The 14,458-nt window shown below is 44.4% G+C and overlaps 1 protein-coding gene across 4 annotated transcripts in view; it reads left to right on the top strand.

The window, feature by feature from the left end:
* ADAM8 (ADAM metallopeptidase domain 8) overlaps window positions 1–14,458 on the top strand; it is a 230,967-nt gene that overhangs the window by 147,990 nt on the left and 68,519 nt on the right. For all 4 annotated transcript variants that reach the window (XM_069240829.1, XM_069240830.1, XM_069240827.1 and 1 more), the window contains exons 11-12: window positions 1,528–1,676; window positions 11,728–11,905. In XM_069240829.1, the coding sequence (XP_069096930.1) occupies window positions 1,528–1,676; window positions 11,728–11,905 (327 nt within the window). The remainder of the gene's footprint in view (window positions 1–1,527; window positions 1,677–11,727; window positions 11,906–14,458) is intronic.

The following is a 14,458-nucleotide window of genomic DNA, read 5'->3' on the forward strand; positions in this document are numbered from 1 at the left end:
AACTTTATAGATGCAAAGTCTGACTTAGATGTTTTCACCCATTGATTTGAAGAGGCGGAGAAGTGTAAATCTACACTTAGGTGTATTGGAAAGGTGAATATCAAAAAGTGCAAACTTACAACTAGGTGCAGGACTAAACTTACATTTGAGTCAATCTGTGTGTGTAAGTTTTCCTTTGTGAAAAGGGCCCTGGGAGTGAGAATAAAACCTGCCTATTTGGGCATGGAATAGAATGAACAGTCTCAAGTGCTTTGTTGTATTCACCATGTCTCAGGGGGGCATAGTCATTTTCGTCAGAATGTTTACAAATTATATAGAATACGATAAGACAGCTAACATTGAGCCACCAAGTCAGAGAAAGAGTCTTTCACGGAAAAAGGGAGATCCATGCTTCTTCTTCCTGATTAGACCTGTTGCCGCCATGGTAATCTGTTGTCAAACACAACATCACACAGTCCACCCTCTCCTGGTACATACAGTGAAATGCTTCTTTTGGAACTGTATTAACTATGAAACCTTGATTTCTTGTGCTTTGATTATTATACAACGGGATGGCTTTGTGAGGGAGCTTTGGAATTGAGAATACGATGATCAGAACAGTGCCCGCTGACTAATTCACTATGGTCCTAATGACAACTTTTTACTGACGTAGGACTCTAGGATCTAAAATCTACACACCTGATAGTTCTCTGCCCATCTCATATTTGCCAGCTCCAGGCTGATACTTCTTTTTGCCTGATAATTACAATGAAGTATCTCAAATCGCAGTGTGTGTGTGAATCCGACCATGAGGTTCTTCTGCGGCAAAGAAATACAGGTTGAAGGGTGCCTTGTGCTTTATATTATTGTACAGAAGTAGCAGTGCCACTCATCCAATGCATCTGCAGGGTAACCTCACTTTCACAGCAAATCGTAGGAGAAAGCAATCCTCTTAGCCCCATAAATAACTTTTCAAGGTGTGGTTCTTGGTAAATACAACACCACTCAGCGTCCGATTAAATGTACAACAGCTAATATGGCACAGTAATAGTACACACCGATACTACTGATACTGTGTCTGTACTGGGAGATTCTGGGGTCTAAGATCTGAAATGGGGAATAACAGGGGGAAGCAAGTTTACATAAGGTCACTAAAACAGTTGCCCCTGTTTACACCGTTTTTCTGGAGCTCTGGGACTTTAGAGGTCAGTCTATTTGTATATTGAATGCTCTGCGAAGTGGAGTTCCTTTAAACACCACAACAAGAATCAAGAAAGACCTTACTTTGATCACAAGAGAAAACTGATTACCGTGATCATAAAAAATATATTTTCCTTGTTGATAGCAGAAAAGGATTATTCTGTTTTTGAGGATGACGACAGAAAATGACTTGTCCGACTTGCAAAAAGTTTTGGCCTCGATATGATGGGTTCATACTTAGCAGCAATACTTTCAGACAAAAAGGTCCACATTTTTCACGAATGGAGGAAATTTGTTTGTGGGCCATTATAAAGAAGTACCTGATAATCTCTGTACCTCTTTCCCCAGGATCACAACGAGAGTCCCATTGGAGCAGCATCCACCATGGCTCACGAGATGGGACACAACCTGGGCATGTCCCACGACGAAGATGTGCCCAACTGTGACTGTGCCATGTCCAGGGCAAATGGGGGCTGTGTCATGGCTCAGAGTGTTGGGTAAGGAGATACTGCAAGGGCGCTGCTGCCAGACCACCCACAGGCCAATGTAATAAATATCTTACAGAGATCAATGGATGATGCATTTTCAAAGATGTATGAAAGTGAGCATGAGTGAATGTCAGTGAGCACTGAATCATTTCTGTGAATGTGAAAGTGTGTTGATACTGAGATGTCTCTGAAAATTCATCTTTGGTAAAAACAATATCTTGTTTCTTAGGAGATGAGTTGATGCTAGGGATTTTAGTCTGTGCCATGAGTGCATTTTCTGAGTTTTTACCATGAATATGATTTCTTAGTGACTGTGTGATACGATTGATTTTTTTTAAGGCTAAAAGCAAGTGGAGTTGTGTCTCCTAAAATATACAAACTCTAGAAGGTGTTTTCTTTCTCAAGGTGCAAAAGTGAGCTTAAAATGCTGGTATTCTTTTTTTCAACATCAGATGATGTGGGGGAGATTTTTTTCTATAAGCTTCTCAAAGCACAGTATAAGGAAGCAATGTTTAATTTATTTCCAGCTGAAGTATTTTGACAAGCATTAAGCACAAATAAGGGTCGTTTACATTTTGGAAGCGAAAATGCACAAATTTAAACTCCTCAAATTTTAATCTGTGAATCATTTTGCTGGTACCGCCATTCTTCTATTTCTCAAATACATCACCTTCTTGTGCATGCAGCCTTTGCCAAAAACCGTTCTGAGCTTTATGGAAAGCTGTGTATAACAAACAACTATGATATATGTGGTGGAATAGTTCCCTTTTTAGGTATCACCTACAGACAGACAGATACACGTTTGTGTACAATACCAACACTTACAGTGTGCTTTGTGTCAGCCCATTACTTGTCAATTGCATTTCTTTGCCTCCTATTCAGTAGCTTCCCTTCCTGTTCTTGTGTATATCTCGTCCCCAGAGCATTGCTTCTTTACTATTCTTTGGATTGGATGGCTTGTATCCTTTCCAACACTGGTTTTCTTTTGTCTCTGAGGAGATCATGTCTTCTGCAGTGGTAACTATCTTTTGTTTTACTTGTTATAAATGCTTGCTTCAGACACTTCTTATAAAAAAGACAATCAACTACACCGGGAGTCCAGAACTTGTTACAGGAAGAATCCTTGATTCCCGTATCATTGGAAGAGTGTGGATACGGATGCTATTCCATCGTTTTGGTGGTGAAAAAGCTTCAGGATGAGACAGATCAACCCAAGATCTCAAGAAACTGAGCGGCATATTTATCATATTGTCATCCAGTGGAGCGCAGCAAGCTACCTTGCTGCACTGCGTGTCAGGGAAAGGGCAGGAATGTTCCATACTTAAGACATATGGAGAATTACAGACTTTTCCCCATGTGCTGACACCCTTTTGGCAGTCTAGCGCCAATGCAGACACCCGTGTACCATGGTGCAATGGTGCCTGCGTCCATGCAGGATTGTTTTTGTGCAGGAAGGGCCACCTACCGGCAGAAAAACAATCCTGGGAGGCACACTTCTCTTTCTCTGTGAGTACAGCACACATAGAAAGAGGCAGAAACAAGGAGAAATATTTTGCCTCATTACGCTTGCCCTGGATTTTGGAGAGATATTTTGCCTCATTACGCCTGCCCTGGATTTTGGCGCATCCCCAGGTTTACAAGTTCTTGGGAATGTGTCAAAATTCTGTGAGAGCTGCGTGGGAACACCCACACAATGCTCATAGAACACCTCCCGAGCGCAGAGTAAGGCAATGCAGCGATTTGCGCTGTGTTGCCTTACTCCAGATTTTTTAAGCCACTCGAGCCATGCAATGTGGCTTCAAAAATCGGACTTAAAGTTTGCATCGTTCTTGCACCACATTGTGTGGTGCAAGAGCGGTGCAAACCGGGTCATAAATATGGCCGTTATACTTATCTCTTGCACAGATCCTTTGAAGAGGTTTCCTTTGATATGTCAAGGGGGCAACCTTTTCTCTTTAGATCTGTTAAATGCATATCTACAGATTCCTACGCATACAGTTTCATAAAAGATCGAGGGTCTGTGCTTGGGAAAGGCATTTCCAATTTAGAATTATAACATTTGGATTGTCCTTGGCCCAAAGGGTTATTACAAAAGTCTTGGCTCCTCTGGTGGGAAAATTCCATGATCAAGGGATACATTTATTTCGTTGTATGTATGTATGTATGCATGCATGCATATATATTTCTATAGTGCAAACCTTGTCAAAAGGCAGCAGAGCCTTTTGTCTGGATGGAGCCTTTGCCTTTTATCTTCAGGCATGGGAGAATGGGCATGCAGCCACACTGAGCAATAGTTATCCATCCTTATCATCAAGACGGACCCCTGTTGAAGCGGTTCGTTCTGGTGCGGCTTGTGGGCTTCTCGAGGGAGAATTCAGCCTCTCTGCTTCTGCAGTTTAGCTTCCAAGTTACAGTCCCTCCTCCAGTCACTCCCGCTTTTGCCAATGTTATCGGGAGGGGGGCTAGGCCGGAGCCTAGCGGGCACTGCTTGTCGTTTTTTCGCAGATTGTCCGTCACTGACGCGGACTAGGCAGCAGTGAGCCAAGGAACGCAGTGCATCGAGGAACAACGAGCAGCCGGAGGCCATTGCTGGTCGGCTCTGGATTCCCATAAAGCTGACCTTGTCTGGGTCAGCTGGAGAAAAAGTGGGTGAAATTAGTAAAGAGTGTGTCTGCTCTTTTGTGCTGCGTTCAATCGTAAGTCAGCTGCTTTAGCCTCCTTGCGTCCCGACCGTGGGTACTCTACACTATGACTTTGAAGAAGCTCCACTCAGGTCGCCTTCTCCCAGGTAGATCTTGTCTGAAAACCAAATCCAACCCCATTCGGAACAAAACCAACTCGGCTCTCTTGCTGAAGGGACAACCGCAGAAGCATCTTCTCTCTTTTTGGGGTAAAGAGAATCCTCCATCGCAGGAATCAAAAGGTGAAGCTATTTCCATCGCATCCCCGGATTCAGAGTCCCTTGGAGGTCCTCCTAGGGAGTCTTCAGGGGGGCTCTCAAGCGAGCCATCTCAGGTGGAAACCAGCCAGAGAGGAGGAGCTCGGGTCTTGGAGGAGGGCCCTATTGCCCTTCTTGTTGAGCCTACTGGATCTGTCCGGCACGTTTGGAGCCAGTCGGGGCCGCTGTATGTTCCCTCTCTTTCTTCTGCCTGGTCAGTCAGCTCTCTTTCCCAAGCCGACCAGGACCCGAAAAACTCTCAGGAAAGTGCTGCCATCACCTCTTCAATGTCTATGGCTATCGGACCCTGTGATTTCACTCTGCCGGACCTGGACCAGGTTTTAGTTCAGAGATACCCCCAGGTAAAAGAACCCTTGAGTCCGCCTGCGATCTTCGGGTCCAAGGGCCTGCCGACCCCTAGTGCCCTACTGGTCTGGATCTGTTTAATAGTACTGCGTCGTTACAAGACTCATTATACATTCAATCTCATTTGTCTGTGTCGCCGGCTCTGGACATCAGCGGAATCCAGCCCACTCCGCCTCTGGATTCAGAGGTCAGGCTCTCAGCTTCTTTGTTTAATTTGGAAAATCTCCTCGCTTTATCTTAAAGCTCCTGGAGAAATTCATAGGGGGCTCAGACTGTATTCTTGACTCTGTAACAACAGTTTTGGCTGAGATGATTAAAGACCAAAAGGAGCCTGTATCTCCCGACCCGACTCAGCCTAATGTTGTTCCTAGACAGCCTTTAGTCAACCAGAGGGCTTCCCGGGCTCTTCCCAGGGCGCCACAAAAAATGCACACGTTCATGGATGCAGGCACCCAAGCGGGGAGTTTTCAAGGCATTCGCCCTAGTGATGTAAAGCCACTGCCGGTTAGCCCTGTGGATTTCGTTCGATTTTTCTTTGACTCTCCCACATTGAAAGGCAATCACCGGGCACATTGCCATCAGCCCCCTGTGAAGGTGTTCCCCATCTTCGAAAGAGCAGTCACCCAAAAAAATGGGCCAACAATCTCCCCCTACTTGCCATCCCCAGTAGAAGTCCTTGAGAGGGGAACCATCGCCAAAGGTGGGAAAAAACATAAGAGATCGAAGAAAATAAATAGACGGATTAGCAGGAAAAAGTGAAGGAAAGTACTGTTCCCCGAAGTGATAACTGATGGGACAACCTCCCCCCGAACCCACATAGAGCCACTCGTGAAGCAGCCTAGTCCGCCCTCACTACGTAGGCCCAACTCCACTAAAAGGGGTCCTGTAAGCATGCATTCAACTGACCTTTCTTCCATTCCAGCCTTGAATCCAACTGTTTCCCCATTTTTGCCCTTCAGACGGGAGACCATCCCTATTGAACCCTCTATTTCGTTGCCTGGGGAAGGAGCTCCCTCTGCAAGCTATAACACGATCTCTCAGATTGTTGACTTTGTTCCCATTTTTTATGCCGATTTAATTCTAAATAGGGCCACCTTGTTAAGATGCTTTTCTGAATCTACCTTTATGAAACACATCACCAGTTATGATATTGACCTTGTTTCCCTAAGGATGGTTAGTGGAGTTCTCAGGGCGAGGGTCGCCTTTCGCTCTTTGCATGTAGCGAACCTGGCCCTCTCTCACGCTGACTTTCTGCAGTGTAGGGGGATCGATGTAATCCCACTCTTACCCTACCTCGCTTTCGGAGGGGAAAAGTTTGTGACTGAGAGCCCTGTGAGACCCCGGTCCACTTTAAAGGCACTGACTCTTCCTTATGTAGATCTAGATCAGACCTACAGGCCCTTAGAGTTTCCTTAACAGGGAAGGATAGACAGGTGCTATTGCTGGAGACACGACACGCTCCGAATCTTCAAACCACCTATGCCCTCGATGATTGGGGTTGGCTCTCGGGAGCTCTTGTTCAAGAACGGGGATCCAGGGACTTACTCCAACCTTCTTCCTAATAGAGCTTTAAAAATAATTTCTTGGAATGCTGCAGGGGTAAAATTTAGCAGGGAAAAACTATCTTACCTCAGTACACTTAAACCAGATTTAATCTGTCTCCAGGAGACTTGGGCAGACACAGATCTATTGTGGGACGACTATTTTGTAGTCGATTGTAAGGCCTCTTCGTCTCGAAGAGGTCATGCTAAGGGGGGGTAGCTTGTCTACTGTCTAACTCTCTCAATTGGGACTATTCCTGCTATAAAGATCCCAGCAACCTCTTTATGGCACTTACGATTCATCTGCATAATACTACGCTAGGTCCTACTTCACTGCTTCTAATTAATGCTTATGTGCCCCCAGAGGCCGTATATGATTCCCTGTTAGAAAGGGTCTTTGCCTTTATTGAGGATTCCTTAGATACTGAGTTCCCTCCACTGATAGCACTAATGGGAGATTTAAATTGCAAAGTCTCCAATTTCGCCTTATGTCAAGTGCGCGATGTAGAGAGAGAAACAGCGCTGCATATTCCAGATTGTGTTTTCCCCTCTTTAATTAAAACAAACAAAAGAGGTAAACTTCTCCTCAGTCTTCTAAAAAAAATGACTGTATTATCGCTAATGGTAGGTCCACTTCGGACTCCCCTGCCTCCTTCACACATATTTCTTCACGGGGAAGGTCCATTCTGGACTACTTAGTACTTGGTTATTCCTCCTATTGTCTATTGGAAGATCTTAAGATATTATGCTCCCCCTATAGCGATCATAACCTGCTTTCTATCACTCTAGAAACCTCCATATTGTAACTAGACTCATGGAAATCTGGTGGGTTTACCCAGAGTTTTTCTAATAAGACTGGGAGGACCCAATGGTATTTTAAGAGGCTAGCTGGTGTCACTGCGATTTTAGCACCTGTAGTTGCTAACTTGACTAGTTGGGAGGGAATGGAGTTGCAGTACTTCTCTGATCTCCTGATGCAATTGGTGTCTAACAACTTATCTGGTGGGCATAAAGTAGCCCGGAAAGCTATTCCCCGTGCATTGCTTGACCTAAACAGAGAAATAAATAACATGGTTAGGGCCCAGTTTTTAGTTTTCTCTGAGGAAAGGAAAATCAGGGTTGCTCTATTAAAAAGGAGAAAGAAGCAGCTGAAGATCCGCCTTGCAAAAGAAGCAGGGGACAGGCTCTGGATTAAGCTCAGGGAAGCGGCTACAAAGAGCCAGGCTAGGGGTTTCTGGGCATTAGTGGGTCAAGGTTGTGGGTCTAGAATTCGTCGTCCCCCTGCTCCAATCTCCGAAGCCCGATGGTCAGATTTCATCTCCTCCCTGTATGCTTCAAATGGGGTCGTACCTTTCCGGTTTCCAGAGTCTCCAGGTATTCTCACTTTCCCTCCCCCGTCAATAAAAGAGATTGACTGTGCTATCGGTGAAATGCGCCCCTCTGCTGCAATGGGGCCAAATGAACTGCCTTTATCAGTTATAAAACAGGATAGGAGCTCTTGGACTAAGATTTTACATGTGGTCTTTAGTAGATGCTTCTATTCCAGATGTATTCCTCCCTCGTGGGTCGGCAGTATAATTGTACCCTTATTTAAAAAGGGTGATCGATCTTGTCCTGGTAATTATCGTCAGATTGCCCTCCTTGATGCGGTGGGAAAAGTTTTTACCAAATGTCTACTCTCTAGACTAATGTCTTGGGCGGAGGAGAATAACATCATCCCTTTGGAACAATCCGGATTCAGGCGCAAACATAGCACTCTAGATAACATCATGGTGCTGCAAACCATTACTGAAAGATATGTAAAACTGGGAGGGGGGGTTGTTTATGCCGCTTTCATAGACTTCTCCACGGCTTTTGATAAAGTAGACAGAGATCTTTTATGGACTAAGCTATGCAGCCTGGGGATACCTTTACCACTTCTGGAGTTAATAATTGCCTTCCACTCCAACACCTGGTGCAGAATCCTCTTGGGGGGTGATAGAGGTTTATCCCATAAGATTTTTACATCTAATGGGTTAAAACAGGGATGCCTATTGGCTCCCCTGCTCTTTTCCCTCTATATTTCAGATCTCCCCTCCTTTTTGTCCAAGGGCAAGGGTTTTCCCCCACTGGTGGGTAGGCGTCCAATTTGTTGCCTGTTGTATGCGGACGACATCTTAATCCTTGATTTAACCCCCAAAGGCCTACAGAACCGCTTGCAGCGTTTATCAAAATATTCTGACTTACATTATTTGAAGGTTAACGTATCTAAAAGTAAGGTCCTTTGTTTCTTGGGGAAAAAAAAGATGACCTTTCCCAATTATCAGTGGACATTGGGCAACCAAATCCTTGAAATTGTCAAATCTTATCCCTTTTTAGGGAAAATAGTGAGCGGGAACCTTAGCGATGTTGCCCACATCGCCTCTAATAAAGCAACGGCTGAATGTCAGGCAAGAGGTCTGGGGGCCCTTTATACAGCTACAGGGAGAAGGCACTTCTCTTACCTTCTATCTGCTTATCGAGTTAAAATTCCTGCATCCCTGCTATATGGGGTGGAACTCATTGATACCTCCAAATGGGGGTTCTTAAATCCGGCAGAAGGTAAAATTCTCCGAAAATTACTAGCTGGTAATACGGCAGCCTTAGTGGCGGCTCTGAGACTGGAAATGGGGCTTCGAAGCGCGTATGCTCAAGGATTAGCGGGGGTTATACGATTGGCTACCTCAATTTTAAAGAGTGAGGAAAACACTTTAAGATCATTTCTGAAGAAATAACTTTTTTTAGATAATAGCAAGCCCAAATTTGCCTTTTGTAAGAATTTCTCTACTGCCCTGGAGATGCTGGAGCTGGATCGCAGCCAAGTTCTAGAACTCTCCCCATTGCTCTTGAGGGTGACTTCGAAGAGTACAACGTGGGCCTTGAGCTTCAGCCAAGACTTGGAGGGCTGTAAAAAAAGAAGTTTTTTTGCAAATATAGTTAACACTCTAGTAATAAAAAAAACACAACCGTACTTCCCTTGAAACATCCCTCATAGTGTTAGGCGCTTTTGGACGCTGCTCCGACAGGAATTGCTCCCTTTGAATACACTACTGGCAAAATGGTACGGTACTGAAAAAGAGTGTAACTTCTGTCTGGCGGATTCCCAAGATTTACACCATCTATTATTTGTCTGCCCTTCTCTTGCCTCATTTCGGCGTAAATGGCTAGATCCAAATCATCTTCAGTTTTCTCTATTGTCAGTGCCCGAGTTTCTCCAAGCCCTGTATGATCCTCCGAATGAAAGTTTTTGTTTTAAAATATTTAATTTTTTTAATTGTTTTTTAAGCTTATTTTAAGAAACTTTTGTTGTAAGGCATGTCAAGTGGCATAGGATTTTGATGCAACATCTCACTATATTTTTCATTTATCTCACCTTTTGGTACTTGATTGGATGTAAAGTGTAAATTGCAGATCTGACCTTCTGTTCACCAATATTGTAAATTTTATGTGGTTCTCAGCTAGATGTAAATGGTAAATGTGATTTTCTGCTTTCTTCTTTTATGTGGACCTCAGTCGAGTTCCAAATCATAAATAAAATAAATTGTAAATTGAGTGCAGGATACCTTCCACCTAAACATTCCTGCTTGGAATTTACTATTGGTTCTCGAAACTTTACAGAGCTCTCTGAAACCATTAGAATACATTTCTCTATAATTCTTAGCTTTTAATGTTTTTTTCAAGTCACAATTACATCTGGAAGGTGATTAGGAGTAATTTGGGCTTGTTTGGTTGCGGATTCATACCTGATGTTTTCCCAGAAAAAGTAGTGTTGAGGCTTTTCTATCTAAGGCAGCATCCTCATTGCATTTAGATGACAATATTGTGTTACCAGCTTCACCACCTTCTACTTCGTACAAAGAACAACTTTTACATTTGTTATATGTTCATAGAGCTTTGTCTACTTATGTTGTTTACAGTTCATAATTTAGAAGTGTACAATTTCTGTTTGACTATTTGGTACTCCAAATAAGGGACTTTGTCCATCTTCTTTTACATTGAGTAGGTGGATAAATAAAACAGTGTCCTTGGCTCATGATTAAAATGGTGTGGTCCTATAGCAATTGGTTAAGGGTAGGTCAACAAGAGGAGTATCTACCTCCTGGGCAGTATACAAGGGGGTATCTCTTAAAGATACTTGTAATGCTGCTGACTGGGATACCTCTTGTATCTCATTATAGATTGCAATCGGTGGGCCCAAATTATCAGCATTTGGTTCTAAGGTCTTTCCTGCGGTTTTGAATTGAGATGTTACATTTATAAATAAACCATGTGGCACAGCATAAATTGTTAAATTTCCGGCATTGTTAATAATTTAGCTATGTGAAAGGAGGATGGCTTAGATGCATTCTCATTAGCAAAGACTGGGACAAGGAAGACATTTGAGGAGCTAATGCTCCTATTAGTTACAGGCAATCTTCATTACTTTGAGTGGTAGTCTTCCTCCTAACATTCCTCTTTACGCTCCCTGCCTTGTTCTTTATGCAGATTATATTTGTTTTTGTTGTTTTGATATAACTGGAGTTGGAAGAAGGTTTCTCCCTCATTTTTATCAACGAGCTGGAGGTGGTGTTTCTGAAGGACCATTGCCTAGATCAGCCGTCATTCTGTTTTTTAAGGGCGTTAACATGTTCTGCACCTGAGGCAGAAGCCTCATTAGTAAGGACTATGACGAGGAAGACTATTACTCGATCAAATGAAAATTTCCAGTATGTAATCCGAGCATTTCTAAGATGTTATTATTAACCCCTTTAAAGGTACTCAGTTTACCGACCTTTTGCCTCATATAGCACACATAATTGCTGTGGAATAACGAGTTTCTGCTCAAGCCACAAAATGGTTAATAAAGGTCAACCAAGGACACATTAAGTAAGCCCCCATTTGAATTTGTAGGTTACCCTTTTTGGGTGAAAACGGAGCAGACAGATTGCCTACTTGAAGACTAAGCCTTCTCTCTCCCTGTAACTCCCCCATTGGTTCCTTACATGCACATTCTCCCAAAACAAAGGCTTAAATCAAGGTTCAAAACTCAAGTCATAGAAACAATGTGCCAAAATTCAATTTTCAACGCTACATAGAACATTTGATTTCATGTGGAGGGAGGGAGCAGTCTTACTGAGGCTACATACTGAGATGGAAAGGGGAGAATGTGTCTTAGAATCAAAATGAATTCTCCCTATTTTTCTGGTCTGATCCCTAGACAAAAGTATCCAAAGTTCTTCAGCAGCTGCAGCAGGGATGACCTTGTGAGCTTCCTGAGAAGTGCTCAGCCAAGCTGTCTGATGAATGAGCCTGATGCAGAAGAGCTGTATGGAGGACCAGTCTGTGGGAACCAGTTCCTGGAGAGGGGAGAAGATTGTGACTGTGGGACCTTGGAGGTGAGCATGGTCCTTATCAGTGGCTGGAAACCCTTACACATTAATGGTATATAAATCCTGTGGGTGTGAGAAAAGGTTGATTTGTGTAAGGAACATCCAGACCTCCAGGGCCACCCTTCTACCCTGTAGAAATACCAGAGGAAATAAGAGGTCAATATTATGCTTCTGCAAAACCAGAGTAGGGTCACTCATCAGACTATACTTGACATGTAAGTGACGTCAGGCATCTGTTGACCAGGGAGATCGCTGGGGCCTCCACTCCCCCCATAGCACTGTCCCCATCCCACTGCCTTGGCACAGCCTATGACCAACCTTCAGTTATAAACAATGCAAATAATAGCTGAGGTAGTGCACAGCTACACAGTGGTATTCGCACCATTGGTTATCTAAGGAGGGCTATGTGCAAGTCTCTTAAAGTGCACTGCAGCAATGTCACCGTGCCCAGTCTGGAGGCAGATTGGAGGAAATTGAATGCTAACAATTCCTAGCAGCCCTTTACCATTCCAGCATTTTATAAATTCTGAGCCAACGATCTAGCCCCTCCTGAGCCCAACCTGCAACTCATCTCCAACCCAGCACTGGAGCATCTTCCTAAATCAATCAGTTAACCTGTTGCCCCTTCCTAGCTGCGTTTGGATGCTCCATGCTTTTAGCCTTTTCAGTCTCTTTGCTAATGCTACACTGTTTAGCCTAAGAAAAACATAAACACTGGTGACTTTAAAGATTCATTCTTCTACTCTTGCAAGAAAGGAACAAGCTACGACTTCAGCAGGCCTTTATGCAATTCAAGCTGGCATATATTCTTGAACTAACTCAAGGTAATGTCTCAACAGTGCATCAGCTACAGTGTATATGACCCAGCTATCTAACAGAAATGTTAAAGCATAATGTGAGCACGTAAGGTCCACCAAGCCTAACTTTGGACTTAACATTTCGTCCTTATTGTATGGTAATAGAATATTATCTAACAGAAATATCCAGCCCTAATTCCCGTTTACAAAAAAAAAATCTACACCTAACGGCATGTTATTTTTATAAATTATATTTAGGAGACAATATTTATGTAAGACAATCTTCCTAGCAATGATATTCTGGCATGCACCGCGATCTCAGAGTGACTGGAATAAACAGGGTTGCCTTTGCATTCATATCTGTGGTGGCAACTCTGGTTGGTCTCAAATGGGCTGTTTCCTAAGTAAAAACCAGGAACGCACTCAACTAAAAAACCTATTTTGGCAGTGTCTTTGGCCCTCATTTTGAACACAGCGGGATTTCCCGCCGTGCTCAGGCTGGCGGTCTTTTCATCGACCGCCAGCCTCCTGGAAAACCCGCCGGCCGTATGATGTTTTCCCTGCCAGGCCGGCGGGCGGAGACAGTGTCTCCGCCTGCCGGCCTGGCGGGGAACACGGCCGCAACATTGAGGGCGGCTCAATTAGGAGCCGCCGCCAATGTTGGTGTGCGGCGGGTGCAGCAGCACCCGTCTCACATGTCACTGCCTGTAAATTGGGCAGTGACATGCGCGACGAGCCCTGCACGGGGGCCCCTGTACTGCCCATGCAGAGTGCATGGGCAGTGCAGGGGCCCCCAGGGGTGCCCCGGGGCACCCCCTCCACCAGGCTTTTCCTGGTGGGATATCCCGTCAGGAAAAGGCTGGCGGCATATGAAACATTATCCGCAAGGTAGCACAGCTACCCTGGCGGATGGTGTTTCATCCCACCGCCAGGTTGTCTGGTGGTGGGAGCATGGCAGTGGGTGACGGCTGCCGCTGGCAGCCGTCAATCATTTCATTATGTGGCGGTTCGGCCCGCCATGCCAGCTGGTGGCCTCAGCCGCCACTGCCGGCATGGCGGGCCGAACCGTCTGGTTCGTAATGACTGCCATAGCCTTAAAACCTCTCCCTAATCATACACGTCAATTGAACAAAATGGCAGGGGTAGCTGAAGTTACAATCCACGCCCTTTGACCACCACTTTCACTCACGCACATTTCCACACAAATGCACACTTACACACACTGTCGCTCACATAAACGCACTCTCATCCGCAAGCACACACAGAACATCCTTTTAAAAGCATTTTTTACTTACCTAAACTGTCATGGAATGGCATATTCCAGCTAATTGTACTCCATTTTTATTTCACTTATAGTGAATAATAAACTATTAATCACTATTGGTGCAAAAAAAATACAGAAAACAAAGAAAGCAGAGCCTTAACTGACGTCCATAAGGACGAACTGCTACTGTGTTCCTGCCACTGAATTTGCTACATCTGAGGCCAGGGGACGCAAAGACAGCGACAGGGGTCGCAAAGGGCAAGCCAGGGGTCACGGCTGCGACCCCTAAATGGCATCTATGTCCCTAATCCTAAAGCAATTTTCGTAGCTCCCAATGTAAGCCGGAATCCCAGTCCCAGCTGTGAATTGGGGTCCTACTTAGATTCTTCGTCCATCAACTGGTTTGACCATGAACCAGACACTCATAGGAAACTCACTTTGAAGACTTTAATGGAACTTTCTATTGCAAGACCCCAAACCAGACATAAGATAAACATC

This window comes from Pleurodeles waltl, chromosome 6, assembly GCF_031143425.1.
Source record: "Pleurodeles waltl isolate 20211129_DDA chromosome 6, aPleWal1.hap1.20221129, whole genome shotgun sequence".
Lineage (NCBI taxonomy): Eukaryota > Metazoa > Chordata > Amphibia > Caudata > Salamandridae > Pleurodeles > Pleurodeles waltl.